This window comes from Salmo salar, chromosome 27, assembly GCF_965601325.2.
Source record: "Salmo salar chromosome 27, fSalSal1, whole genome shotgun sequence".
NCBI classification, from domain to species: domain Eukaryota; kingdom Metazoa; phylum Chordata; class Actinopteri; order Salmoniformes; family Salmonidae; genus Salmo; species Salmo salar.
In genome coordinates this window covers 12,221,759-12,248,649 of record NC_138317.1, presented here as the reverse complement: position 1 = coordinate 12,248,649, position 26,891 = coordinate 12,221,759, and the positions used below count along the sequence as shown (strand labels likewise).

At 41.4% G+C, this 26,891-nt stretch overlaps 1 protein-coding gene and 1 long non-coding RNA gene across 3 annotated transcripts; one reads left to right on the top strand and one right to left on the bottom strand.

The window, feature by feature from the left end:
- Positions 1–1,568: 1,568 nt before the first annotated feature.
- Positions 1,569–9,313, bottom strand: LOC106588389 (uncharacterized). Of its 2 annotated transcripts, XR_001324651.3 has the most exons (3): positions 9,138–9,269; positions 3,863–3,947; positions 2,772–3,429 (listed from the first exon to the last, which is right to left on the bottom strand). It is a non-coding gene; the product is annotated as an uncharacterized LOC106588389 (long non-coding RNA). The 2 variants fall into 2 exon arrangements; XR_014382906.1 differs by lacking the exons at positions 2,772–3,429; positions 3,863–3,947 and adding an exon at positions 1,569–2,761 and having other exon boundaries at positions 9,138–9,313.
- Positions 8,227–26,053, top strand: LOC106588381 (major histocompatibility complex class I-related protein 1). The gene is made up of 8 exons (XM_014177297.3): positions 8,227–8,395; positions 22,511–22,783; positions 22,913–23,206; positions 23,311–23,595; positions 23,793–23,912; positions 24,069–24,092; positions 24,470–24,516; positions 25,218–26,053. Exons 1-7 carry the CDS (start codon positions 8,332–8,334, stop codon positions 24,499–24,501), a joined length of 1,092 nt encoding a protein of 363 aa, XP_014032772.2. The 5' UTR covers positions 8,227–8,331; the 3' UTR covers positions 24,502–24,516; positions 25,218–26,053.
- Positions 26,054–26,891: the final 838 nt, after the last annotated feature.

Here is a 26,891-nt window from a genome sequence, read left to right as displayed (position 1 = left end):
ATTAAGCTAAGGACCCTGGAACTAAACACCTCCCTCTGCAACTGGATCCTGGACTTCCTGACGGGCCGCCCCCAGGTGGTAAGGGTAAGTAACAACACATCCGCCACGCTGATCCACAACACGGGGGCCCCTCTGAAAAGATTTGGCATGGGTCCCCAGATCCTAAAAAAGTTATACAGCTGCACCATCGAGAGCATCCTGACCGGTTGCATCACCGCCTGGTATGGCAACTGCTCGGGATCTGACCGTAAAGCGCTACAGAGGGCAGTGCATACGGCCCAGTACATCACTGGGGCCAAGCTTCCTGCCATCCAGGACCTATATAATAGGCGGTGTCAGTGGAAAGCCCATAAAATTGTCAGAGACTCCAGTCACCCAAGTCAGACTGTTTTCTCTGCTACCACACGGCAAGCGGTACCAGAGCGCCAAGTCTAGGACCAAAAGTCTCCTTAACAGCTTCTACCCCCAAGCCATAAGACTGCTGAACAATTAATCAAATGGCCACCAGACTATTTACATCGAACTATTTACATCCGCAGACACACAAATCAAAAACCTCTTCTTGTGACGCTAACCGACTCACACATCCCAGATATTCCTGGATACATTAAACAGATTTCCCAAGTAGCATTGATCCTAAACCTTGACTGGGTGTTTCTTATTTTCCAACATAGCTTTACTTCTCCCTTTGCCACTGTAACCCACTAATTCTCACTTCCTGTACTATTAGCCTCACTCGACTCAGTTTCAATCAAAACCTCAGTTTCTGCCATCTTCCGTCTACAACCAATGTCTAAGTCTCCCGCTCCAACAAAGAGCTACTCTCTCCTTTCTCTGACATGCACTGTCAACTGTGGGACCTTATATAGACAGGTGTGTGCCTTTCCAAATCATGTCCAATCAATTGAATTTACCACAGGTGGACTCCAATTAAGTTGTAGAAACATCTTACGGACGATGAATGGGAACAGGATGCACCTGAGCTCAATTTCGAGTCTCATAGCAATAGGTCTGAATACTTATGTAAATAAGGTATTTCAGTTTTTTATTTTTAATAAATTAGCAAAAATGTCAACCTGTTTTTGCTTTGTCATTATTGGGTATTGTATGTAGATTAATGAGAGAAAATAAATATTTATTCCATTTTAGGATAAGGCTGTACCGTAACAAAATGTGGAAAAAGTCAAGGGGTCTGAATACTGTATGCACTGTATATATCAAGGTCGCAAGGCATATGAACTAAAAGGTTATAGAGCAAACAACGCAACTATCACAACACAGGTTGTAACATGGCTTTTTTTCTGGCTTGGCTTCCCCAGTTATTTTACCCACGCAACGCAACTGTCCTTGAAAGAAATTACATTAAAATGATGAATGACTTTTAACAAGTATCAAATCTAATTTTATTCATCACATGCTTCGTTAGCAACAGGTGTAGACTAACAGTGAAATGCTTACTTACGGGCCCTTCCCAACAATGTAGACATAGAGAAAATAGAAAAGGTAATTACACATAATAATACAAGTTATAATAAATACACAATGAGTGATAACTTGACTATACAGGGGTATCGGTACTGAGTCGATGTGCAGGGGTACGAGGTAATTCAGGTAGATACAGTTGAAGTCGGAAGTTTATATACACTTAGGTTGGAGTCATTAAAACTCATTTTTCAACCACTCCACACATTTCTTGTTAACAAACTATAGTTTTGGCAAGTCGGTTAGGACATCTACTTTGTGCATGACAAGTCATTTTTCCAACAAATGTTTACAGACAGATTATTTCATTTATAATTCACTGTATCACAATTCCAGTGGGTCAGAAGTTTACATACACTAAGTTGACTGTGCTTTTAAACAGCTTGGAAAATTCCAGAAAATATTGGAGGTGTACCTGTGGATGTATTTCAAGGCCTACCTTCAAACTCAGTGCCTCTTTGCTTGACATCATGGGAAAATCAAAAGAAATCAGCCAAGACGTCACAATTTTTTTTGTAGACCTCCACTAGTCTGGTTCATCCTTGGGAGAAATTTCCAAACGCCTGAAAGTACCACGTTCATCTGTACAAACAATAGCACGCAAGTATAAACACCATGGGACCACGCAGCTGTCATAGCGCTTAGGAAGGAGATGCTTTCTGTCTCCTAGAGATGAACATACTTTGGTGCAAAAAGTGCAAATCAAACCCAGAACAACAGCAAAGGACCTTGTGAAGATGCTGGAGGAAACGGGTACAAAAGTATCTATATCCCCAGTAAAATGAGTCCTATATCGACATAACCTGAAAGGCCGCTCAGCAAGGAAGAAGACACTGCTCCAAAACCGCCATAGAAAAAGCCAGACTACAGTTTGCAACTGCATATGGGGACAACGATCGTACTTTTTGGAGAAATGTCCTCTGGTCTGATGAAACACAAATATGTCTGTTTGGCCATAATGACCATTATTATGTTTGGAGGAAAAAGGGGGAGGCTTGCAAGCCGAAGAACCCCATCCCAACCGTGAAGCACGGAGGTGGCAGTATCATGTTGTGGGGGTGCTTTGCTGCAGGAGGGCCTGGTGCACTTCACAAAATAGATTGCGTCATGAGGAAGAAAAATGATGTGTATATATTGAAGCAACATCTCAAGACATCAGTCAGGAAGTTAAAATGGAACTGTGAAAAGGGAGAGGGAGGACCAACAGAACAGGTTTTCCTTTGATGAAGATGGAGCCCTGCAGATCCTCAATCTGCAGCCAGGGGACTCTGGAAAGTACCTGTGTAATGGGGAAACGACAGCTAAAGTAACAGTGTTGACAGGTAGAGCTTTCCAAATGGCATTTTATCTATTTAATTGTCCATGTTTTATTTTAACAGTGACATTTTCATTTAATTAAAAGATCAGGCTCAACAATCAACTTCATCACTTCCTGGAAAAAGCAGTGAGAGAAAGCGTTGGGGGAACCACACTTTAGAGACCCCTCTAATGCCATTCCCTTTTCATTTAAAATACCATGCTTATGCCTGACTTGATTATTTATTTATTTTTGCAAACTCAGATCACCTCAAAATCCAGAGTTTCACTGCTGTTATGAAAACAGGTAACACACAGCAACATTATGCAATTATTTTTACAAGTATGAAAATAACACCAAAATCTAGAGTTTTAACTTTGTGCTGTGAAAGTAAATTCCATGACCTATATTCTTCACCTATTTTCAGATGTTGTTGAGAGAGATAAGGACCTACAAATGGTACGTTGTCCACGGACATTAGACACAAATTAGACTGAATGAAATGTAGTTCAAATCTTTTGTCCTGCTATCTTTAATACAGGTGACATTTTCACATGTTGAACTGTGTTTTTGTCTTTCAGTTGTGGTGATGATGGCTGTCGTTGGACTATGCTTCATGGTGCTTTTGGCTGGAATGCCGGGCCTTTTTGCTGATAGACAGAGTGAACAGAAAGAAAGAATTGCAGTACAGGTAAAAATGTCTAAAAACTATATTGTTACATCATATGCCTCTGATCTTGTTTGTACAAGACTTTAGGTCCATATTAAGCTATTACATTGGCCTATGCGGTCATGCAACAACCTTTTTACAAACATGTGATATGATCACCTTATTTCCTATAGTGACAGGACACAAGCAGGAAGGAGCTCCAGACTAGGTGCTTGTCAAATCTAGGTAAAGAACACTGTCTAATTGTTTGCTACCAAAAAAGTCCCAATAGTAGGGTTTGTGTTAAATGTGTGCATTCTCCCAACAAGTATTGCTCTTATTGTAAACAAATGATTGTTTCATATTTTGTCTTATAGGATCTAAGATTACACAGGGTGATGGGGAAGAAGTGAGTACAAATGAATATATCTCACTGTAAACTGAAAGCATTGCTGAAATGAATGTTTGTGTCTCGGGGCCCTTCTCTGAGGTTCAGTTGGCATCTCTGGGTCGGCAGAACTGGAGGGAAAGATCGAGGGTACAGGGAGACCAGCATCACGTCATCTATTCCGCTGTGGTCAGCTAGACCAGCATTCCAGGGTTTGAAGAGAGGTTGCTCTTTAATAATATAGTACATTTATTTGCGCCTTTCAAGATACCCAAGATTCTATTATTTAATCCAACTAATTCTATATCCTGTTGCCTTAAAATGTTTTTATTGAGATTCTTTGGAGAACATTAACAGTAATTATTAGACTTTTCATTATTTATAAACACACACATACATGCACGAATCAAAATACAATCTTCTTTCCATCAAGAACGGATATTGAAAGAACCATGCCAGGCAAACTTTGGTTTTGGAGTATAATGTCTCTAAGTAAACTTGTCAAACTTGAGATACGTTCAAAGTATTAACTCTTTTATTTGCAGTGTTGCAAAGAAAAAGCCATATCTCAGACCGGCCAATAAAAATAAAAGATTAAGATGGGAAAAAGAACACAGACACTGGACAGAGGAACTATGCCAAGAAGGCCAGCATCCCGGAGTCGCCTCTTCACTGTTGACGTTGAGACTGGTGTTTTGCGGGTACTATTTAATGAAGCTACCATTTGAGGACTTGTGAGGCGTCTGTTTCTCAAACTAGACACTTAATGTACTTGTCCTCTTGCTCAGTTGTGCACCGGGGCTTCCCACTCTTTCTATTCTATTTAGAGCCAGTTTGCGCTGTTCTGTGAAGGGAGTAGTACACAGCGTTGTACCAGATGTTCAGTTTATTGGCAATTTCTCGCATGGAATAGCCTTCATTACTCAGAACAAGAATAGACTGACGAGTTTCAGAAGAAAGTTATTTGATTCTGGCCATTTTGAGAATGTAATCGAATCCTCAAATGCTAATGCTCCAGATACGCAACTAGTCTAAAGAAGGCCAGTTGTATTGCTTTTTTAATCAGGACAACAGTTCCAGCTGTGCTAACATAATTGCAAAAGGGTTTTCTAATGATCAATTAGCCTTTTAAAATGTTAAACTTGGATTAGCTAACACAACGTGCCATTGGAACACGTGTGATGGTTGCTAATAATGGGCCTCTGTACGCCTATGTAGATATTTCATAACAAATCTGCCGTTTTCAGCTACAATACTCATTACAACATTAACAATGTCTACACTGTATTTCTGATCAATTTGATGTTATTTTAAAAGGACAAAAAAAAATTGCTTTTCTTTCAAAAACAAGGACATTTCTAAGTGACACCAAACTTTGAATGGTAGTGTATGTGAACAACAGCTGGTGCATGATATCTAAGGAAGTCTTGAGGTTTTGCTCACCTGAGGTAGAGTATCTCATGATAAGCTGTAGACCACACTATCTACCTAGAGTTTATCTGTATTTTTTAAAGCTGTGTACATACTACCACAGACTGATTCTGGCACCAAGACCGCACTCAATGAGCTGTATACCGCCATAAGCAAACAGGAAAATGCTCATCCAGAGGCGGCGCTCCTAGTGGCCAGGGACTTTAATGCAGGGAAACTTAAATCAGTTTTACCTCATTTCTATCAGCATGTTAAATGTACAGAAAAAAAAAATCTAGACCACCTTTACTCCACACACAAAGACGCGTACAAAGCTCTCCCTCGCCATCCATTTCGCAAATCTGACCATAATTCTATCCTCCTGATTATTGCTTACAAGCACAAATTAAAGCAGGAATCACCAGTGACTCGGTCTATAAAAAAGTGGTCAGATGAAGCAGATGCTAAACTACAGGACTGTTTTGCTAGCACAAACTGGAATATATTCCGGGATTCTTCCGATGGCATTGAGGAGTACACCACATCAGTCACTGGCTTCATCAATAAGTGCATCGAGAACATCGTCCCCACAGTGACTGTACATACATACTCCAACCAGAAGCCATGGATTACAGGCAACATTCGCACTGAGATAAAGGACAGAGGTGCCGCTTTCAAGGAGCAGGTCTCTAACCGGGAAGCTTATAAGAAATCCCTCTATGCCCTCCGACCAAACCATCAAACAGGCAAAGAGTCAATACAGGACAAAGATCGAATCGTACTACACCGGCTCCGACGCTCATCAGATGTGGCAGGGCTTGCAAACTATTACAGACTACAAAGGGAAGCACAGCTGAGAGCTGCTCAGTGACACGAGCCTACCAGACGAGCTAAATACTTTCTATGCTCACGTCGAGGCAAGTAAAACTGAAACATGCATAAGAGCATCAACTGTTCTGGGCGACTGTGGTGATCACGCTCTCCACAGTCGATGTGAGTAAGACCTTCAAACAGGTCAACATTCAGAAGGCCACAGGGCCAGATGGATTACCTGGACATGTACTCCGAGCATGCGCTGACCAACTGGCAAGTGTCTTTACTGACATTTTCAACCTGTCCCTGTCTGAGTCTGTAAAACCAATATGTTTCAAGCAGACCACCATAGTCCCTTTGCCCAAGAAAGCGAAGGTATCCTGCCTAAATGACTACCACCCTATGGCTACGTTGGAAGCCATGAAGTGCTTTGAAAGGCTAGTCATGACTCACATCAACACCATTATCTCAGAAACCCTAGACCCACTCCAATTCGCATACCGCACCAACAGATCCACAGATGATGCAATCTCTACTGCACTCTACACGGCCCTTTCACACCTGGGCAAAAGGAACACCTATGTGAGAATGCTTTCATTGACTACAGCTCAGTGTTCAACACCATAGTGCCCACAAAGCTCATAATAAACTCGAAATATAAGATTTCCACCGGTCTAATGTCCATTGCTCGTGTTCTTTGCCCAAGCAATTATCTTATTATTATTGGTGTCCTTTAGAAGTAGTTTCTTTGCAGCATTTTAACCATGAAGGCCTGATTCACATAGTCTCCTCTGAACAATTGATTTGAGATGTCTGTTACTTGAATTTGAAACATTTATTTGGGCTGCAATTTCTGAGGCTGGTAACTGTAATGAACTTATCCTCTGCAGCAGAGGTAACTCTGGGTCTTCCTTTCCTGTGGTGGTCCTCATGAGAGCCAGTTTCATCATAGCGCTTGATGGTTTTTGCGACTGCACTTGTAGAAACTTTCAAAGTTATTGAAATGTTCCGGATTGACTGACCTTCATGACTTAAAGTAATGATGGACTGTCGTTTCTCTTTGCTTATTTGAGCTGTTCTTACAATAATATGGACTTGGTCTTTTACCAAATAGGGCTATCTTCTGTATACCCCCCCCCCCCCCCCCCCCCTACCTTGTCACAACACAACTGATTGGCTCAAACACATTTAGAAGGAAAGAAATTCCACAAATTAACTTTTAACAAGGCAAGCCTGTTAATTGATATGCATTCCAGGTGACTACCTCATGAAGCTGGTTGAGAGAATGCCAAGAGTGTGCAAAGCTGTCATCAAGGCAAAGGGTGGCTACATTGAATAATCTGAAATATATTTTGATTTGTTTAACACTTTTTTTGGTTACTAAAAGTCATAGTTTTGACCTTCACTATTATTCTACAATTGAGAAAATATTGAAAATAAAGAAAAACCCTTGAATGAGTAGGTGTGTACAAACTTTTGACCTGTACTGTATGTCAGAGCAATCAATCATTACATTATGATGAGATATGCATCATCAGGGAAAAAGACTGACAAACCAATAAACAGAAAATGTATGTCAATGTAAAATACAAAGTATCATAATTGTTACATAATACAATTATTGAGGGTATGTGAATGTTTATTTATGTTGTCCATGATTTAAGTTATCCAATCCTACCTATAGTGAAAAGTCACAATATTTTGATAGCCTTTTTATTTTTTATTTTAAATAAAATGTCAAATTGCAATACAATAACACATGAACATAGGACATCACTACAATTACATTTTCTCTAAAGAATCAAAATAACATTAAAGTAAACAAAAGAAAAATCACTACACCTGAATTGTCAGTGACAACAATTTCAAAAGTTTCAAAGGTACCTCAAATAAAATAAAGAGAATAAGGTCAGAGGTTACAATTGTGTAAACCTATGATAGAGTTGTAAGAATTTTTATTTATTTATTGTTCTTGACTTATTCTCGAGATTTTATAAAATCATTGATTTCAAGTAAAAATGTGTTATATTTTCATAGCCTTGGCTATATTTTTCTTCTTTCGCCACAGGCTACAGACACGTAAACCTCCAATGCTCTATTTTACCTGACAACAGCTGGGTTTATTTCAGCCCTCAAATCATTGGAAGAAAAATATATATTTGGATAGAAATACTCTTCAAAGGGCAAGGAACGCAACGCAACATACATTTGTGAAGGAGCGTTCCATCGACATATACGTTTTAAAATAGGGATGTAGCTTAAGAAAACGGCTGTACTTTAATTCATAATAAGATGAATATATCTCATTTGACGGTTTTTGTTTTATATTTTTCACTAGAATGTATTTGCCAGAGCGGTAAGTTGTGCACTCGAATAAAAAATGTTAAAGTAAAAGATTGCAGCCAGGCGTGGCAAAAGAATAATACAAAAGAATACTTTTAAAATCGCTTACCATAAAACTTAACGTTATACTGCTTCGGTCTATTAGCGTAATAGTCTAACGTTACTTGTTTTAATTGCTTTATAGCCGACCTTTATGCGCGTTCCTCCATCCATTGTATCGTTCACTGGAAATGTATTGCAATAAAAACAAACGTGTAAGGAACCGATCAAATATATTAATGAGCTTTTTTACTTTGCTTAGAACAACCATGCATAGCATTATCTACTTTTTTTTATCACAAAGTAAAACATGTGCAAAGCAGTTTTGATGTTTGTAATGTGTTTGCAATTTTACATGAGCCAATATACTAATAATGATTTTGCAATGTTACACACATGTTAACTAACTCACTTTTGTACATCGCGCTGGTCCATACAATTGACATTATTTTAGCTCCCAAAAAACGTAATACTTCCAGATCAAATATAATATCAATACCATTGTAAAGCACAATTTCTCCCCATTCCAACAAACATCAATGACAAGACCTTCATGATGCCTATCACTGCATGATTCATGAAAGCAATGAGCTCCCTCGGGTCTTATTAAAAATGGCGGGTGGGGAAGCGAAACCTATTGCATGATAGTGCAACTTATCACCTCTAAAATGTAAATAAAACACTATAAAGAGTTTATATAATGTGTCATTACATACCTATTTGAAGGTTTTTGTCGAATTTGAATCGGATTTTTAGGGCGACGCTAAAGTTATCTTCAGAAGTAAACAGCAGCTGTCTCGGTTTTTGAGAGTCATGATGACGCAAAAAAATGACTAGGTATCCCCCAACCAGTGTTGCCAACTAATTTTCAGGGTAAATTGCTAGAGGCAGGTTGATTTGTTGCTAAAAGTTGCTAAATGACGTTGTGATGTCATTGCGTGAAAACGTAAAACTGCGTCATTACGTAGAATGCACAATAACGTTACTCAAATTGACTGGCCATCTCGGCAAAAAATATGATTTGACATTTGTTCAGGTACAGACTCCCACTCTTTTCTGTACTTCTGGCTGTACAATTTTGATTGAGACATGTTGATTGATGTTGTAAGTTTTGTTCGAGATCATACAGTTGTGACCAACTATATTCACCCGTACTACTGCTACTGCAGTCAGCCAACAATGATTTGCAATTTGCTGAAATTAGCTTTTGAGTCACTTTTCAAAAGTTGCTAAAAATTCCAAATAAATTGTTAAAATTAGCTACATTTGTTGCAAGGTGCTGTTTGAAAAACAAGTTGCCAGGGTAGTCTGAAAAGTTGCGAAATCTAGCAACAGAATTGCTAAGTTAGCATCGCTGCCCCCAACGGGCATGATACACTAGCACAGGTTGCTGCGCGGTGCAACACCGCTTCCCATTCATTTCAATGGCAGGAAAGCGGTGAGAAGTGGACCCAAAAGGTGGCGTGGGAGGCGGTGAAAAATATTAACTTTTCTCAACTTTATGCAAATCGCCAGCAGCGACCGCTGGGCGATGACCAATCATATTGTTTTAATTTTTTTTACTTCACCTTTATTTAACCAGGTAGGCTAGTTGAGAACAAGTTCGCATTTACAACTGCGATCTGGCCAAGATAAAGCAAAGCAGTTCGACACATACAACAACAGTATACAGTGTGTGCAAATATACAGTGTTTGCAAATGAGGTAAGGCAATAAATAGGCCATGGTGGTGAAATAATTACAATATAGCAATTAAACACTGGAATGGTAGATGTGCAGAAGATGAATGTGCAAGTAGAGATACTGGGGTGCAAAAGAGCAAGATAAATAAATAAATACAGTATAGGGATGAGGTAGATTGGATGGGATATTTACAGATGAGCTATGTACAGGTGCAGTGATCTGTGAGCTGCTCTTACAGCTGGTGCTTAAAGCTAGTGAGGGAGGTAAGAGTCTCCAGCTTTAGTGATTTTTGCAGTTTGTTCCAGTCATTGGCAGCAGAGAACTGGAAGGAGAGGCAGCCAAAGGAGGAATAGGCTTTGGGGGTGACCAGTGAGATATACCTGCTGGAGCGCGTGCAACGGGTGGGTGCTGCTATGGTGACCAGTGAGCTGAGATAAGGCGAGGCTTTACCTAGCAGAGACTTGTAGATGACCTGGAGCCAGTGGGTTTGGTGACGAGTATGAAGCGAGGGCAAGCCAACGAGAGCGTACAGGTCGCAGTGGTGGGTAGTATATGGGGCATTGGTGACAAAACTGATGGCACTGTGAAAGACTGCATCCAATTTGTTGAGTAGAGTGTTGGAGGTTGTTTTGTAAATGACATCGCCAAAGTCGAGGATCGGTAGGTAGGATGGTCAGTTTTACGAGGGTATGTTTGGCAGCATGAGTGAAGGATGCTTTGTTGCGAAATAGGAAGCCGATTCTAGATTTAATTTTGGATTGGAGATACTTAATGTGAGTCTGGAAGGAGAGTTTACAGTCTAACCAGACACTTAGGTATTTGTAGTTGTCCACATATTCTAAGTCAGAACCGTCCAGAGTAGTGATGCTGGACGGGCGGGCAGGTGTGGGCAGCAATTGGTTGAATAGCATGGATTTAGTTTTACTTGCATTGAAGCTCGTCTGGAGGTTAGTTAAGACAGTGTCCAAAGAAGGGCCAGAGGTATACAGAATGGTGTCGTCTGCGTAGAGGTGGATCAGAGAATCACCAGCAGCGAGAGTGACATCATTGATGTATACAGAGAAGAGAGTCAGCCCGAGAATTGAACCCTGTGGCACCCCCATGGAGACTGCCAGAGGTCCGGACAACAGGCCCTCCGATTTGACACACTGAACTCTATCAGAGAAGTAGTTGGTGAACCAGGTGAGGAAATCATTTGAGAAACCAAGGCTGTTGAGTCTGCCGATAAGAATGTGATGATTGACAGAGTCGAAAGCCTTGGCCAGGTCGATGAATACGGCTGCACAGTAATGTCTCTTATCGATGGCGGTTGTGATATCGTTTAGGACCTTGAGCGTGGCTGAGGTGCACCCATGACAAGCTCTGAAACCAGATTGCATAGCAGAGAAGGTACGGTGGGATTCGAAATGGTCGGTAATCTGTTTGTAAACTTGGCTTTCGAAGACCTTAGAAAGGCAGGGTAGGATATATATAGGTCTGTAACAGTTTGGGTCTAGAGTGTCTCCCCCTTTGAAGAGGGGTATGACTGCGGCAGCTTTCCAATCTTTGGGAATCTTAGACAATACGAAAGAGGTTGAACAGGCTAGTAATAGGGGTTGCAACAATTTCGGCAGATACTTTTAGAAAGAGAGGGTCCAGATTTGCTAGCCCGGCTGATTTGTAATGGTCCAGATTTTGCAGCTCTTTCAGAACATCTGCTATCTGGATTTGGGTGAAGGAGAAATAGGGGAGGCTTGGGCGAGTTGCTGTAGGGGGTGCAGGGCTGTTGACCGGGGTAGGGGTAGCCAGGTGGAAAGCATTGCCAGCCGTAGAAAATTGCTTATTGAAATTCTCGATTATAGTGGATTTATCGGTGGTGACAGTGTTTCCTAGCCTCAGTGCAGTGAGCAGCTGGGAGGAGGTGCTCTTATTCTCCATGGACTTTACAGTGTCCAATAACTATTTTGAGTTTGTGCTACAGGATGAACATTTCTGCTTGAAAAAGCTATCCTTAGCTTTCTTAACCTCTCTATGGTAGGTGGCACCAAATCGTCCCACCTACGCAACAGCCAGTCTAATCCCGTGGCGCGATATTCAAATACCTTAAAAATGCTATTACTTCAATTTCTCAAACATATAACTATTTTACAGCTATTTAAAGACAAGACTCTCCTTTATCTAACCACACTGTCCGATTTCAAAAAGGCTTTACAACGAAAGCAAAACATTAGATTATGTCAGCAGAGTACCCAGCCAGAAATAATCAGACACCCATTTTTCAAGCTAGCATATAATGTCACATAAACCCAAACCACAGCTAAATGCAGCACTAACCTTTGATGATCTTCATCAGATGACAACCCTAGGACATTATGTTATACAATACATGTAGCTCAGCTGGTAGAGCATGGTGTTTGTACGCATGGTGTTTGCAACGCCAGGGTTGTGGGTTCGATTCCCACGGGGGGCCAGTACGGGGAAAAAAAATTTATGAAATGAAATGTAAGTCGCTCTGGATAAGAGCGTCTGCTAAATGACTAAAATGTAAATGTAATGCATGTTTTGTTCAATCAAGTTCATATTTATATCAAAAAACAGCTTTTTTTACATTAGCATGTGACGTTCAGAACTAGCATACCCCCCGCAAACGTCCGGGGAATTTACTAACAATTTACTAAATTACTCACGATAAACGTTCACAAAAAGCATAACAATTTTTTAAAGAATTATAGATACAGATCTCCTCTATGCACTCGATATGTCCGATTTTAAAATAGCTTTTTGGTGAAAGCACATTTTGCAATATTCTAAGTACATAGCCCAGCCATCACGGGCTAGCTATTTAGACACCCAGCAAGTTTAGCCTTCACCAAAATCAGATTTACTATAACAAAAATGTTATTACCTTTGGTGTTCTTCGTCAGAATGCACTCCCAGGACTTCTACTTCAATAACAAATGTTGGTTTGGTCCCAAATAATCCATCGTTATATCCAAACAGCGGCGTTTTGTTCGTGCGTTCTAGACACTATCCGAAATGGTAAATCAGGGTTACGAGCATGGCGCAATTCGTGACAAAAAATGTCTAAATATTCCATTACCGTACTTCGAAGCATGTCAACCGCTGTTTAAAATCAATTTTTATGCAATTTATCTCGTAAAAAAGCGATAATATTCCGACCGGGAATCTGCGTTTCGGTAAATAGAGGGAAAAAAAGAAGGACGGGGGCGACCAGTGCACGCGCCTAAGCCCACTGTCCCCTGATCGGCCACTTGACAAAGGCGATAATGTGTTTCAGCCTGGGGCTGGAATGACGAGATTCAGCTTTTTCCCGGGCTCTGAGAGCCTATGGGAGCCGTGGGAAGTGTCACGTTACCGCAGAGATCCTTTGTTTTGGAAAGAGATGTCAAAGAAAGCCAATAAATAGTCAGACAGGCCACTTCCTGTAAAGGAATCTCTCAGGTTTTTGCCTGCCATATGAGTTCTGTTATACTCACAGACACCATTCAAACAGTTTTAGAAACTTTAGGGTGTTTTCTATCCATATCTAATAAGTATATGCATATTCTAGTTACTGGGTAGGAGTAGTAACCAGATTAAATCGGGTACGTTTTTTATCTGGCGGTGTAAATACTGCCCCCTAGCCCTAAGAGGTTAATGCTCTTCGACCTGTCCCCAAATTAATATAATTGGTTCAGAGTTTGTTTTGGCATTTTAACCTGCGTGGCGTGATTGCGTTTGGTGTGGGGGGGCAAAATCAATTTGTGCACGATGGCGCACGGCCGGTTTGCATACGGTGTTACCCTGTTCCTGGTTAAACGGCGAGAGAAACAATACACCTGGTGGAGAGAGGCTGTAAGACACAGAATGAGTTGCTTCATGCGTGTTGTACGTTACGTCATGGCACGTCACAATTTTTCCCCAATACTATCGCGCCATTACCATGTCAATCAACGCTTGAATAGAAACGTAGTTCACACCCCAGATTGTGAAGCCAACACGGTCGCTACAGTCCCATTAGTTTTCATTGCAGCCTCGTTTGAATGTTGCGGTTGTGCAAATTTGTACGGAATGGGGTTAGTCACCGTTATTTCCATTAGCTAGCCAGAGAAATGTTGAGCAACATTAGCCAACTTAACTGATCAAGTAATTGAGATTATGGTGTGAAAATTTGCTGGCTAATAAAGTCAGACAGCTAACGTTACCTAGCTAATGTTACAACATCAGATGCGCTAACGTTACTGGTAGGGATGCACCAATATTACTTTTTTGGCCGATATCCGATATTTTCCTTGCCAAAAAAAAAAACGATTCCGATAACCGATATTTACAATTTTAGCGGCCTTTTAAGCATTCTAGTACAGTTATAGTTAACACACAGACGCAGTCTAAGGCACTGCATCTCAGTGCAAGAGGTGTCACTACAGTCCCTGGTTCAAATCCAGGCTGTATCACATCCGGCTGTGATTGGGAGTCCCATAGTGTGGCGCACAATTGGCCCAGCGTCATTGTAAATAAGAATTTGTTATTAACAGACTTGCCTAGTTAAATAAATGTTACACACACACACCACAGTGACCAAAACATTATTTTGTTGGCATTTACGTATGTCCCCATTACCAGTAAAACATAATCAACATTTCTTTCACTTACTTGCTGTGCTGTTTCGTTGTTCATTTGTTCAGTCGTTTCATTCTCAACCAGGTTTTCTATGGAACGCCGTTTGGGTCTTTGCGTGTCAAAAAAGATACATGTCAAATAACACTATTTGATGTGTCAAATAACACGACATCTGTTTCAGTAGCTATATAGTTAGCTAGCTAACAGGTGTCATCTAAAATAGCCCTAATTTATAAGACAGTTCTTATTTGATTAATGGTGGTCGGACCCATCTATGTGAAGCTAGCCACAATAAAGATTAGCCACAATAGTGGACTTTGCGGTTAGCCTTCAAAATAAAAGTATGACATATTTATACTATTTGTATTAATTTGCATTACTGTCAGTTACATACTTTTATTTTGAAGGCAAACCGCAAATTCCACTATTGTGCCTAATCCTTATTGTGGCTAGCTTCACAACACATAACCCGGTGCGGTCGAGCCTCACTAGCCAGATGAAGCTAGCTGGCTGCTTATAACCTTAGCTTTGGGGAACAGGGTTAAGTTGCTGACTAGCTATTTATTTTCATGAACTGAAGTTCAATTTCAATAGGTGAACAACAAGTGGCAACGTAGCTAATACTTACTCACAAGGATTTCTAAATCATTGCTAAGAATAATGAAAATGACTGCAGGTTCTACTGGTCAGTTTTCAGGCTGGTTGTATTGGTGTGAGGTGGTTAATTTCTGTTTTACCAAATGAGGAGAGGCAAACTTCACACACCAGTCAGAGTTATACTTAAACTACATCTTTAATAATAAGAGCTTTTTGCAATAGCAATGACTTTCAACGATTCCCTTGAGATCGTTTATAGCAAAGATCCACCCCCTAGTTGACATAACAAACCACAGATATTAGGAACAGTTCACAAAGGACGACTTTATAATGAGAAAGGAGTATCCCGTAGCCAGATAGCATTCGCTATAAATTATTGTTCAGTTTGGTCCCTAAGACGAGGTTCTAATCTCATTTCTGGTACTTCATAGCACAAAAACACCAACTCATCCAATGGCATCACTCAATTGTCAACTGTAGATACTCCCATCTTAAGTAAAACCCCTTCTTGACCCCACTCCTGGACAAGCTCACTGAGGGGAGTGAGCCTCTAGGTCATACACTATCCCAGGATAAGTGTAACGTCAGAGAGGACATACAATGGTTCCAGACACTGCCATACACCTCCCCAATACCAAAGGAGGGAGTGACTTGCGCACAGACATTGTGGAGACAAGAAATTGGTTCCCCATTAATCACGCCATCCCTTCACATGGTTTAAGAATAGGTAAAGACACATTCACATATGAAGACAATGTTCCATCCTGTCCTCTTCCCTTTCTGATATTCTGCATAGCACCAGAGACATGTAAAAGACAAGCCTGACCTCTCCCCTCTCTGGGCCCCAAGTGATTGAGCCCCAGCTGAGGGAAGAAGTGCAATTGCCAACACCAGAGTCCGAAGGGATACATTCTAATAACAAGTATATCACATAAGCATATTATGCAGATAAGACATCTTAATTATCTGTGTTACTGAACTAATTCTGATTCATCCACCACAGGTGCTAGCGAGGTTCCAAGCTAAAGCTAGCTACCCCAGAAGTTGCAGCCGAACAAATGATGCTTTATTACCAACGCAGTAATGTAAACACATCGTTCGTGGCCAGTGTTTGCAGACTTTTTTGTACAGCTTTGACAGTGCTACTATATATTTTTTGACACGCAAAGACCCAAACAGCGTTCTATAGTATGTATATCGTGATGCTAATAGCAGTGACGCTATAACTGTATAACTTTGGTAGGGTAACAGCTGAAAAATAGCGCACTTGGTTGTGTGTACCAGTGCTCGACCAGTTGGCGAAAGCCAACATCACCCACGACAGAGAACAGTTGATTGTCAAGGGCAATGAATTCCATTATCTTTGCTGTAATGTATTTCGCCTTTGAGTTGTCTAGCTGAAATTTTGTTACTCTTTCAAATGACTGCTAGATCCACACAGCAGACATTGGGCTAGTTTAGGAATGGTGTGTTGCACGTATAGCGCAACATTTTACATGGCGTCATTATGTCACATACCTACGTTATATAGCTATGCACGTCAGCTTCGACATTGGTTTTGCACATCGGGCATCGGCCGATACCGATGTTGCCATTTTTTAGCTAATATCGGCCGATTTCGATATGTTCACCGATATATCGTGCATCCCTAATTACTGGTATACTTTTCCTTGCCATTCGTCAAGTTATAACGCGTTAGTTGCTTACTGGACCATGACAATCTGTGTGAAATGTTAACTAGTTAACTACCTACTATCTGTAAACTCATATTTTCCCTCTACAGTATGTGGTTCGTTTTCAGAATGAGAGAATTAGGTGGAAAATGAGGCGTTGCTTGTTAAACAAGTGGATTCAGGGATCAAGTGTAGCTGGAGCCGGGCCTGGCTTAAGCTGGATGCCACTATAGAGGTGAAATGAACACCACTCACCTTTTCAATACCGTGGATTAAAAGGGGTATGCCAGGTGTACTCTCTGCCTGAAAGAGATCAATTATGCCAACAAAGGGCCTCATGCTCTGCTGGCACATTGTAGAACAGGTGTCCACAGGCAGAAAGTGTACAATGTAATAATGTGCAGTGTAGCCCAAAGATGTTTGTTGTGTTGATCTTGACAGTAACACTTGTGTGTGAGTGAGGGGGATTATTGCATGTTTTACTCAGTGAATGTTATTTTTGCACACATGTAGCCTTGTGCACTTGATCGATGTCTACTATAGTGGCCACTATAATAGCACAAAAATAGAATGCCTGTTTCATTCTATTTCTACTTTAAGATGTTTTTTCCCCAAGTGCAATATTTAGATGTGTGTGTGGTCGCAAGCGTTCTATTATAAAGGCTGTCATAGATAACTGCAATATTAGTGTATTGTTTTTTCTCAAGACTTGAGTGTCATTTGCAGTAAAGTCTAAGCACCAAATAACATTGGATTGCTTTCTTTAAATTTTTTTGCTGTGAGTTAGGTTCACATTAACAACTTTTTATTTTACACAGAGACTGATCATGTAGATCATATTCTTTGTTGTTAAATTAGTTAAAAATCAGAATTTTTTTGCATGTTTCGGTGCAAAAGAAAGTGTCACCTTTTCGGCACTCACCGGTCCGATGCTCTTGATGAGTTCGCTAGGTGTTGGGTTAAAGGGATAGTTCAGGATTTTGTCAATAAAGCCCCATTATCTACTTCCCCAGAGTCAGATGAACTCGTGGATACCATTCTTTAGGTATCTGCGTCCAGTATGAAGGCAGTTAGTGGTACTTTTGAGAGCCAATGCTAACTAGCTGGACACATAGACTTTTAGTCATTACGCTAACACTAGTCAGTGGTAATTTTAACATGTAAATCTTGGTATGTCAAAAAATACATACAAGTGGGATGCATGCCAGCAAGGCCACTACACTACACAAGACTAAACAATACATTAATTGCACTATACCACTGCTACACCTGGCTATCAGCAGAGCCTAGTCTGGCAGCGAAACAGTTCATTCAGCCTCATTTACTGCCTGATATGGCTGACTTGCTTAAACAAATGTGGTTTCTACTGACAATTGAGATGTACAAACTATGGCATAAGAAGACAGTGGATAAGAGGCCATCCATAATTTTGATTAAGATATTAATGAGTGAGCTAGGATGGACATAGTCAATATTACTATTTGTTCAGCACTTTTGAAATGTACAGTGACAGAATTCAGAACATGGGCCATCCTTACGGTATTCACCCTGTACACCAAGTCAGAACCGTAGGATAAATAAAGGGGGTATATAAGCAGACAATGAAAGCTCTTACAATATTCAATGATTACATTTCTCAAAAACAGGTTATAGACTACATGTGCACCACCATGTCAGAACAGTAGTCGAAATTAAAAGGTGAAAATAGACCAAATTATTAGGGTGAGGCACATGGGCTACTAAAAGCTTACTACACAACATACAGTTAGTATTACATCCTTTATGCAGCAGCATACAATACATTTTTGGACTCCCCTTGTGCTGTGCTCACTTGGAACAGGAAGGTGGCATCAAACTTTGTCATCAAATTCTGGCATTCTCTGGATTTACGGTGCTTTAAAGACAACTGGGAACTCAGGAAAAAAGGTTGAATCATGGCGACTTCATTGATCTTCAGGTCGTAGCTCAAGAAAGAGGCTGGAGTTCCCGATTTACAATTCCGAGTTGGATGAAAGTTCAAAACGTATTTTTTTCCCCGAGTTCCCAGTTGTCTTGAACTCACTAAAGTCAGATTTAGTTCCGAGTTGAAAGTTGTTTTGAGCGAGGCACAAATCATGCTTCATTGACAGCATGGCCAATATTGAATGTTTCTCATTTTAAATTAGGAAAAGAGACCCTTAATCTTAGACTTGGGACCCCACATCCACTCCATTGAATAGCAGACTGTAACAACTGTTGTCGTTTTGTTGAAGGGAGGACCAAGGCACAGCGGGAATGTGGATACTCATAGTTTTTTAATAAACACAAGTAAAGCATCCACAGGGAAAAACAATAAACTCTACTGACGACGACAGGAACAGTTTTGCAGGCACACAACACGCAGTGCAAAAACAACTACCCACAACCCCAAAGAAAAACACACACTACTATATAGGACTCCCAATCAAAGGCAACTCAACACACCTGCCTTCAATTGGGAGTCCTGTTCACCAACACAACACTTAACACACAAAAACCTGCCATGTCCTGACCAAAACTAATACAATTGCTCCCTCTGCTGGTCAGGACGTGACAGTACCCCCCCCCTCAAGGTACAGACCCCAGAATGCACCTTACAAAAAAAAACACAAAAAGATCCCCAATACCCCAACAAAACCCATAAACAATAACCCGTCAACGACGGCACTGTGCTACACCCTCCCTCCCCAACCCACCTATCCTGGAGGTGGCTCAGGTGCGGGACGTGGACCTCGCTCCACCTTCGGCGTCGCCCAATTCGGTGGTGCTGATAGCTGCGCCGGGCAGACGGGCCACTCGGGCTGAACCTGGCAGACGGACCACTCTGGCTGGACCGGAGGACAGGCGGGCCACTCGGGCTGGGCCGGAGGACAGGCGGGCCACTCGGGCTGGGCCGGAGGACAGGCGGGCCACTCGGGCTGGGCCGGAGGACAGGCGGGCCACACTAACTGATCTGGGCAGTCGGGCCGCTCTAACTGATCCGGGCAGTCGGGCCGCTCTGGCGGCTCCGGGCAATCGGGCCGCTCTGGCGGCTCCGGGCAGTCGGGCCGCTCTGGCGGCTCCGGGCCGCTCTGGTGGCTCCGGGCAGTCGGGCAGCTCTGGCGACTCTTGACTGGCGGGCAGCTCTGGCGACTCCTGACTGGCGGGCAGCTCTGGCGACTCCTGACTGGCGGGCAGCTCTGGCGACTCCTGACTGGCGGGCAGCTCTGGCGACTCCTGACTGGCGGGCAGCTCTGGCGACTCTTGACTGGCGGGCAGCTCTGGCGACTCCTGACTGGCGAGGCTGGGCTGACGCACTAGACGCCTGATGCGTGGGGCTGGTACAGGACGTGCCAGCCTGGAGACACGCACCTCCATGCTAGTGCGTATAGCGGGCAACACCGGACCGTAGAGGCGCACTGGCGGTCTTGAGTGCAGGGTTGGCATCACCCCTTTCGGCTCGATGCTCACCTCGCCCTGGCACATGCGGGGCGCCGGTACAGGGCGGACTGGGCTGTGCGTACGTATAGACGAGATGGTGCGTACCTCAGCGAAACATGGCGCCCTCCACCTCATACGCACCTCCCTGTAATCACGGGTAGCTGGCTTACGGCTCTTCCTTGGCCTGGCCAAACTACCCGTGTGCCCCCCCAAAAAAATGTATTGGGGGTGCCTCTCCGGCTTCCTCGCCAGCCGTGATCCAGCATAACGTTCGCTCCCTTCTCCTGCTGCCTCCGCTCTTCTCAGTGCCTCCACCTGTTCCCATGGAAGGCGATCCCTTCCGGCCAGGATCTCTTCCCAGGTGTAGGATCCCTTGCCATCCAGGATGTCCTCCCATGTCCATTCATCCACCCGATGCTCCTTCCTCTTCCGCTGCTTGGTCCTTTTGTGGTGGGTAGTTCTGTAACAACTGTTGTCGTTTTGTTGAAGGGAGGACCAAGGCGCAGCGGGAACGTGGATACTCATAGTTTTTTAATAAACACAAGTAAAGCATCCACAGGGAAAAACAATAAACTCTACTCACGACGACAGGAACAGTTTTGCAGGCACACAACACGCAGTGCAAAAACAACTACCCACAACCCCAAAGAAAAACACACACTACTATATAGGACTCCCAATCAAAGGCAACTCAACACACCTGCCTCCAATTGGGAGTCCTAATCACCAACACAACACTTAACACACAAAAACCTGCCACGTCCTGACCGAAACTAATACAATTGCTCCCTCTGCTGGTCAGGACGTGACACAGACTAATGATTGCTTTGAAATGCTTGCATTTAGGCACTGATTCCTACCAAACCACTCATTGTTGAATTTGCGATTTCCAACTTGTTGTGTAATGTTTATGTCCAATGGCCGATGAGCACCGATACGTTTTATCTATAATTTATCTTCATATTTCTCTTCATATGACAAGGATTAAAAAGGATTTGCGAGTAGATTGTCGACTTGATTCATGATGATGACTGCTAGCTAAGATTTTGAAAGTATGATGTTGACATGTTCAGTCCAATCAAAGTTACTGAAGATATATCGTGGTTTGACATCATTTTATCTGTGGCCAATAACCTTGAGCCTTCTTGGATGGGCACTTCTAATGTAACTATGGTAGCACCCAAAGGGCTAGAATTTTTTAATGTCTACCCTTAGACTTGGCGGTGATGTAGTGTCCCCATGAGTGACAGAACACTGAGCCAATCACAGCGCAATGCTCCGTATTTTCTGCTGTCTTGCCCCACCACCACCACAGAGAGCACTGAGCTAGGCTGAAACACCTGCATTTGAGCTTTATTAACTCAATTATATATATATTTATATAAAATCATTATTTGCAAACTGATATGTGATTCATATTAATGCCAAAATAACATGCAAAACAGGCAAGCCCCCCAATCTTTTGTATGTATTTATTTATTTGGGCAAAAAATGTGGAGCTCAAAACGGGTCGCAACTTCAAAATGCACGCAGAAACATAAAAATGTTATCCAGGGCTTCATTGCCAAAATCCCAGACTATCCCTGTAATGTTGCTAGAATATGTTTACAACTGGCCTAATCAACATGTGCTAAAATAGTTATCTTTGACTTCAATAGTGTTAGTTAAAGGGATACGTTAGGATTAACGCTAGTTATCATTGGCTTGTGAAACTACCTCTAACTTCCTTCATACTGGACACAGAGATAAAAATGGTATCCATGAGTTCAACTGACTCAAAATCTTGAATTATCCCTTTAATATATTAATATGAAATAGGTTGATTTATAAGTTGCTAAATGTGTCCCACTTCTCACTAATGCACTAGTGTGGGCTTATTCATTATTGATATGTCACTTACCATTTAGACAACATCATGCAAGGCCTCCCTGACACTATTAATTGAATACATTATTTTGTTGGTCGTTACAGACCTATGATATAGATAAATATTTGACCTAAAGTAATTTCCTATTCATGTTTTACAGCATTGTCTGAGTAACATGGAGAGAAGGCAAATTCAGACAAATGATGTCAATGTTTAAATGTTTTTCCCTACAGACACCTACTCCCTGAGCTACATCTACACTGCCCTGTCAAAGCCAGTAGACTTGCCTGGTATCCATGAGTTCACTGCCATGGGTCTGATGAACAACCAACAGATCGATTACTATGACAGTGTGTCAAAGAAGAAGATTCCCAAACAGGACTGGATGAGGGAGAAGCTGCCAGCAGACTACTGGGAAAAAGGCACTCAGTCACGCAAGAGCAAGGAGCAGTGGTTCAAAGTTAATGTCGATATCTTGATGAAGCGCATGAGGCACAACAACACTGGTGAGGGAACACCTGCAATTTGTCCTATGCTCACCGGTAATCTTTTAAAATTGTCGGTCATTAGTTATCCGTGTATATTGTCATAGAGGCATCATTCACCTTCTTTTTCAATATTGGTTTTCCTCTCAGATGTCCATGTCCTTCAGTGGAAGGTTGGTTGTGAGATTGACCAACAGAGTGACGGCACATTGAAATTCATAAAGGGCATCGACCAATACAGCTATGATGGTGACGACTTCCTGGCCTTTGATGATGTCACTATGCAGTGGGTGGCCCCAGTTGATCAAGCTCTGCCGACGAAGAGGAAGTTGGATGATGTGCAGATCCTCAACACGTACACCAAGGGCTACCTGGAGAAGGAGTGTGTGGACTGGCTGTCCAAATTCATGGAATATGAGGACAAGGAATTCAGTTGGGCTGATTGTGAGTACTTAAATAGTATAGCCTAACAAATGGTTAACAAAACGACCATTTGTACATGTGAGATCAGAAATAATAGTAATGTTCTCTGTTTATTCCCTCTTTAGCTGCTCCAAAGGTCTATGCATTTGCTAAAAAAGCCAAAACTGCAGGACATGTCCGACTGACCTGCATGGCCACAGGTTTCTATCCCAAAGATGTGGTTATGCATATTAAGAAGAATGGTGTTCCATTGACCGACCGTGATGGAGTGCAGTCTGCAGGACTCCTACCCAATGATGATGAGACCTACCAGATCAGGATGAGTGTGCAGATCCCAGAGGCAGACAAGGAAACGTATGAATGTTATGTCAACCATAGAGCTTTGAAGGAGCCAATTGTGGTAAAATGGGGTAAAGTATGGTTAATTCGGTTTAGTGTTGTTATTGATGGTTAATATGGTTTTGTGTTATTAACACAGGAAACAATCTTAATTTGAACAGAACAGCATACTAACAACAGCTTTGCAAGTGAAGCAGGAACGAAACTGATGTTAGCTTCTGGTTACATATTGTTGCTTTTTATATATACTATGCCTTTTGTTTTGCAGATGGAAAATGTTGTGATTGCAGTAGTGGCGGTGCTGTAGTCATTGGGGCTGTAGTCATCGCCTTTATTGTAGTTCTGATCTTGGTGGGCCTCTTTGTTCTGCACAGAAGAGGGACAATTGGTAGGTCTTGATTTATATCAATTAACAATTAAATATTTTTGTTGTTAAATGTTAAGAAAAGTTTTATCTAAGGTACTACTATGAAAGGTGGGCACTATGGCCAAAATCTATATGAATTGTAACATTTCTATTTATTTTTCTCTTTACACATTAAAGTGATTCCTGGCTTGAGAACTAGAGGTTAGTATCACAGCCGCTCCCTCTGTATACATGTCAAAGTCTGTAATGCCACAACTAAACAAAATACAATACATGAAGTTAAGTGTTGCCTCAAGGTGAGTTGCTTTTCTGTGATGGACATACAATATTTACAAAACTAAGAAAAGGCTGAGTTTTATAATTTAACATTTTAGTAATTTAGCAAGCGCTCTTATCTAGAGCGACTTTCAGTAGTAAGGGTATACCATTTCTAGTACTGGTCCCCTGTGTGAATCTAACCCACAACCCTGGCATTGCAAGTGCCACGCTTTACCAACTGATCCACGCGGGACACTGTAGAATTGTATTGTAGCCATACATTCAAACATCTACTGACATCTTCCTGTGTTTTTCTTCAGCTAATGGCAATGGAGCGGCTGCAATGGTGTGAAAAGGAAATAGCAAGGTAAGACAACAGTCTTCAATCCCTCAAATAAACTAAATCAGTTCGGTTAGGTGTTGCTTCAGAATACAAGTATGTGTAAATACTAGCCTAATGATTTTAGATTTTGGTTTTGCTGTTCTCAAAAGACTGAGAAAATGGCTGACCCCAATATGAGAGATTTTGTGTGTGGTCTTCACCATAGTCCAAAGGTTTCCTTGGTTACTCTATAAGACAAGCAATGTTAGTATGATAATAAACATGCAGGGAAATCTGAGTCACAATATGCCAGAGAACAGAACAAGGCACTATTATCAATCACATATACACTAAAAAAGCAATGAGAAGAAAATAGCATATTGTTTGCTTACCACACAATCAGTATATGTTTCATTAACAAAAGGGTTTTATGATATTTCAATCCTTTTGGGGGGCTAGACAGAGCTATATAGAATTATTATATAATCCTTAAGGACAATTATTATTCAAATGTATTATTTTATGGGTAATTAAAATGAAAAGCTATGTGGTACAGGTAACCCATCATTCATTTAGATGAAATAGATTTTGCAGTACTTTAGATGACTGCTTTGTCTGAAATTGTTGGTTGAGAGTTGTTTTTCCATCTCAGTAATAATAAGTAATCAGTGCAACTACATTTTGCACTGTAACTCGTGTTCAATTTAATAATGCCCATATTTTCCATGTTGTCTAATTATGTGCAGGTGGATAGATGACCATTGTTGGCCAAACTTCCTGACCGGACCACAAAGGAACCTCAATTAATTTCATAATTTTATAGGATGGCTATTGATAACACTATTCAGTTACACAGATTCATTCTCATAAGCTAGTGATGGAAATGATAGTTACTTTGTTGCAATATGCTAAAAACTTCTGCATTTCATAGTGTTTGCTGTTCTTGTGTAAGGTTTGGTACTTCCAAGTGTGTGTGTGTGTGTGGGAGGGTTTACACTAGACCTGTACTAGGTCAGTTTTTTTTGAAGGGGTGGGGGGGTTAGGTACCATTGGGGTTGATGTAGCTCATTCTCTTCAATGAAAGTATTCTGTCGTATATTTAATTGTTTTACTGTTACAGTGGATGTTACTGTATGGAGAGGCATCTTTAAGGTATTTATATCATTCTTCAGGGATTATAACTAGGCCTGTACTAGATCAGGGTTATATAAGCCTAGAGGTACAGTACCAGTCCAAAGTTTGGACACACAGACTCGTTCAAGGTTTTTTCTTTATTTTTACAATTTTCTACATTGTAGAATAATAGTGGAAATCAAAACTATGAAATTACACATTTGGAATCATGTAGTTACCAAAAAAGAATTAAACAAATCAAAATGTATTTTATATTTGAGATTCTTCAACGTAGCCAACATTTGCCTTGATGTCAGCTGTGCACACTCAACTGAGTTTTATTGAGAAATGTCAATAAAAATATGTCAGCCAAAGCAAAAACCTGATCAAAATGTATTTATATACATGCTGTAAGTACAGAAATGGTTTGCTCAGTGGGAAATAAATATCCAACTACTCAGTGAGAACTGTGTGACGGTTGGAGTTTGTGACAGCAACTATGTGAGCTTATTACAGTATTATAGACACTATGGCATTGGATTTCCTATGATCTTCCATGTAGAAGAACCTCTTAACTTCTAACGACTCTTGTGAAGCTTGTGAACGTCATAGAGCAAAATATAGCAGATAACAGAGAGCTTGTAATAGTTTGTAGCTCAAACCATTCGGACTATACAGACGTTGTAACAAGACCCGGCCCCGGACCCCTTCAGGATCCGACATTGTCTCACAAACACCGCTCTAGCTCAGCCCACGTTAATCACACAGACTAATGGTCGGTACCAACGGATGCAGAAGAGATAGACTTATCCAATGGTACCCAGATGTCTGTAGCTCACACAATGTTAAAAAGGGGTTATAAGTCCAAATGGTGCTGGCTTCGCGTTGGGACTTTGCGTTGGGTTAAGGACAACGGCATGAACTTGAACTTTACCAAGTCCCAGGACATTTTAGCCAAAGACTTGGTTGCCTTTGCCTGGAGGCTGACACTTGGCAGCAAGTGGATCTTCCAGCAGGACAATAACCCCAAGCACACATTAGAATCCTCAAAGAAATGATTAATCGCAAAATCAAAATCTTTCCATGGCCATCTAAGTCTCCAGACTTGAACCCCATTGAAAACCTGTGGTTTGAATTGAAGAGGGCAGTCCATAAGCACAGACGAAGGATATCAAGGATCTGGAAAGATTCTGTATGGAGGAATGGTCTAAGATCCCTCCCGATGTGTTCTCCAATCTAATAAATATTTTAGAAAAAGCCTCAGCGTTGTTATCCTCGCAAGGGTAGAGTGATGGAGTATTGTAACT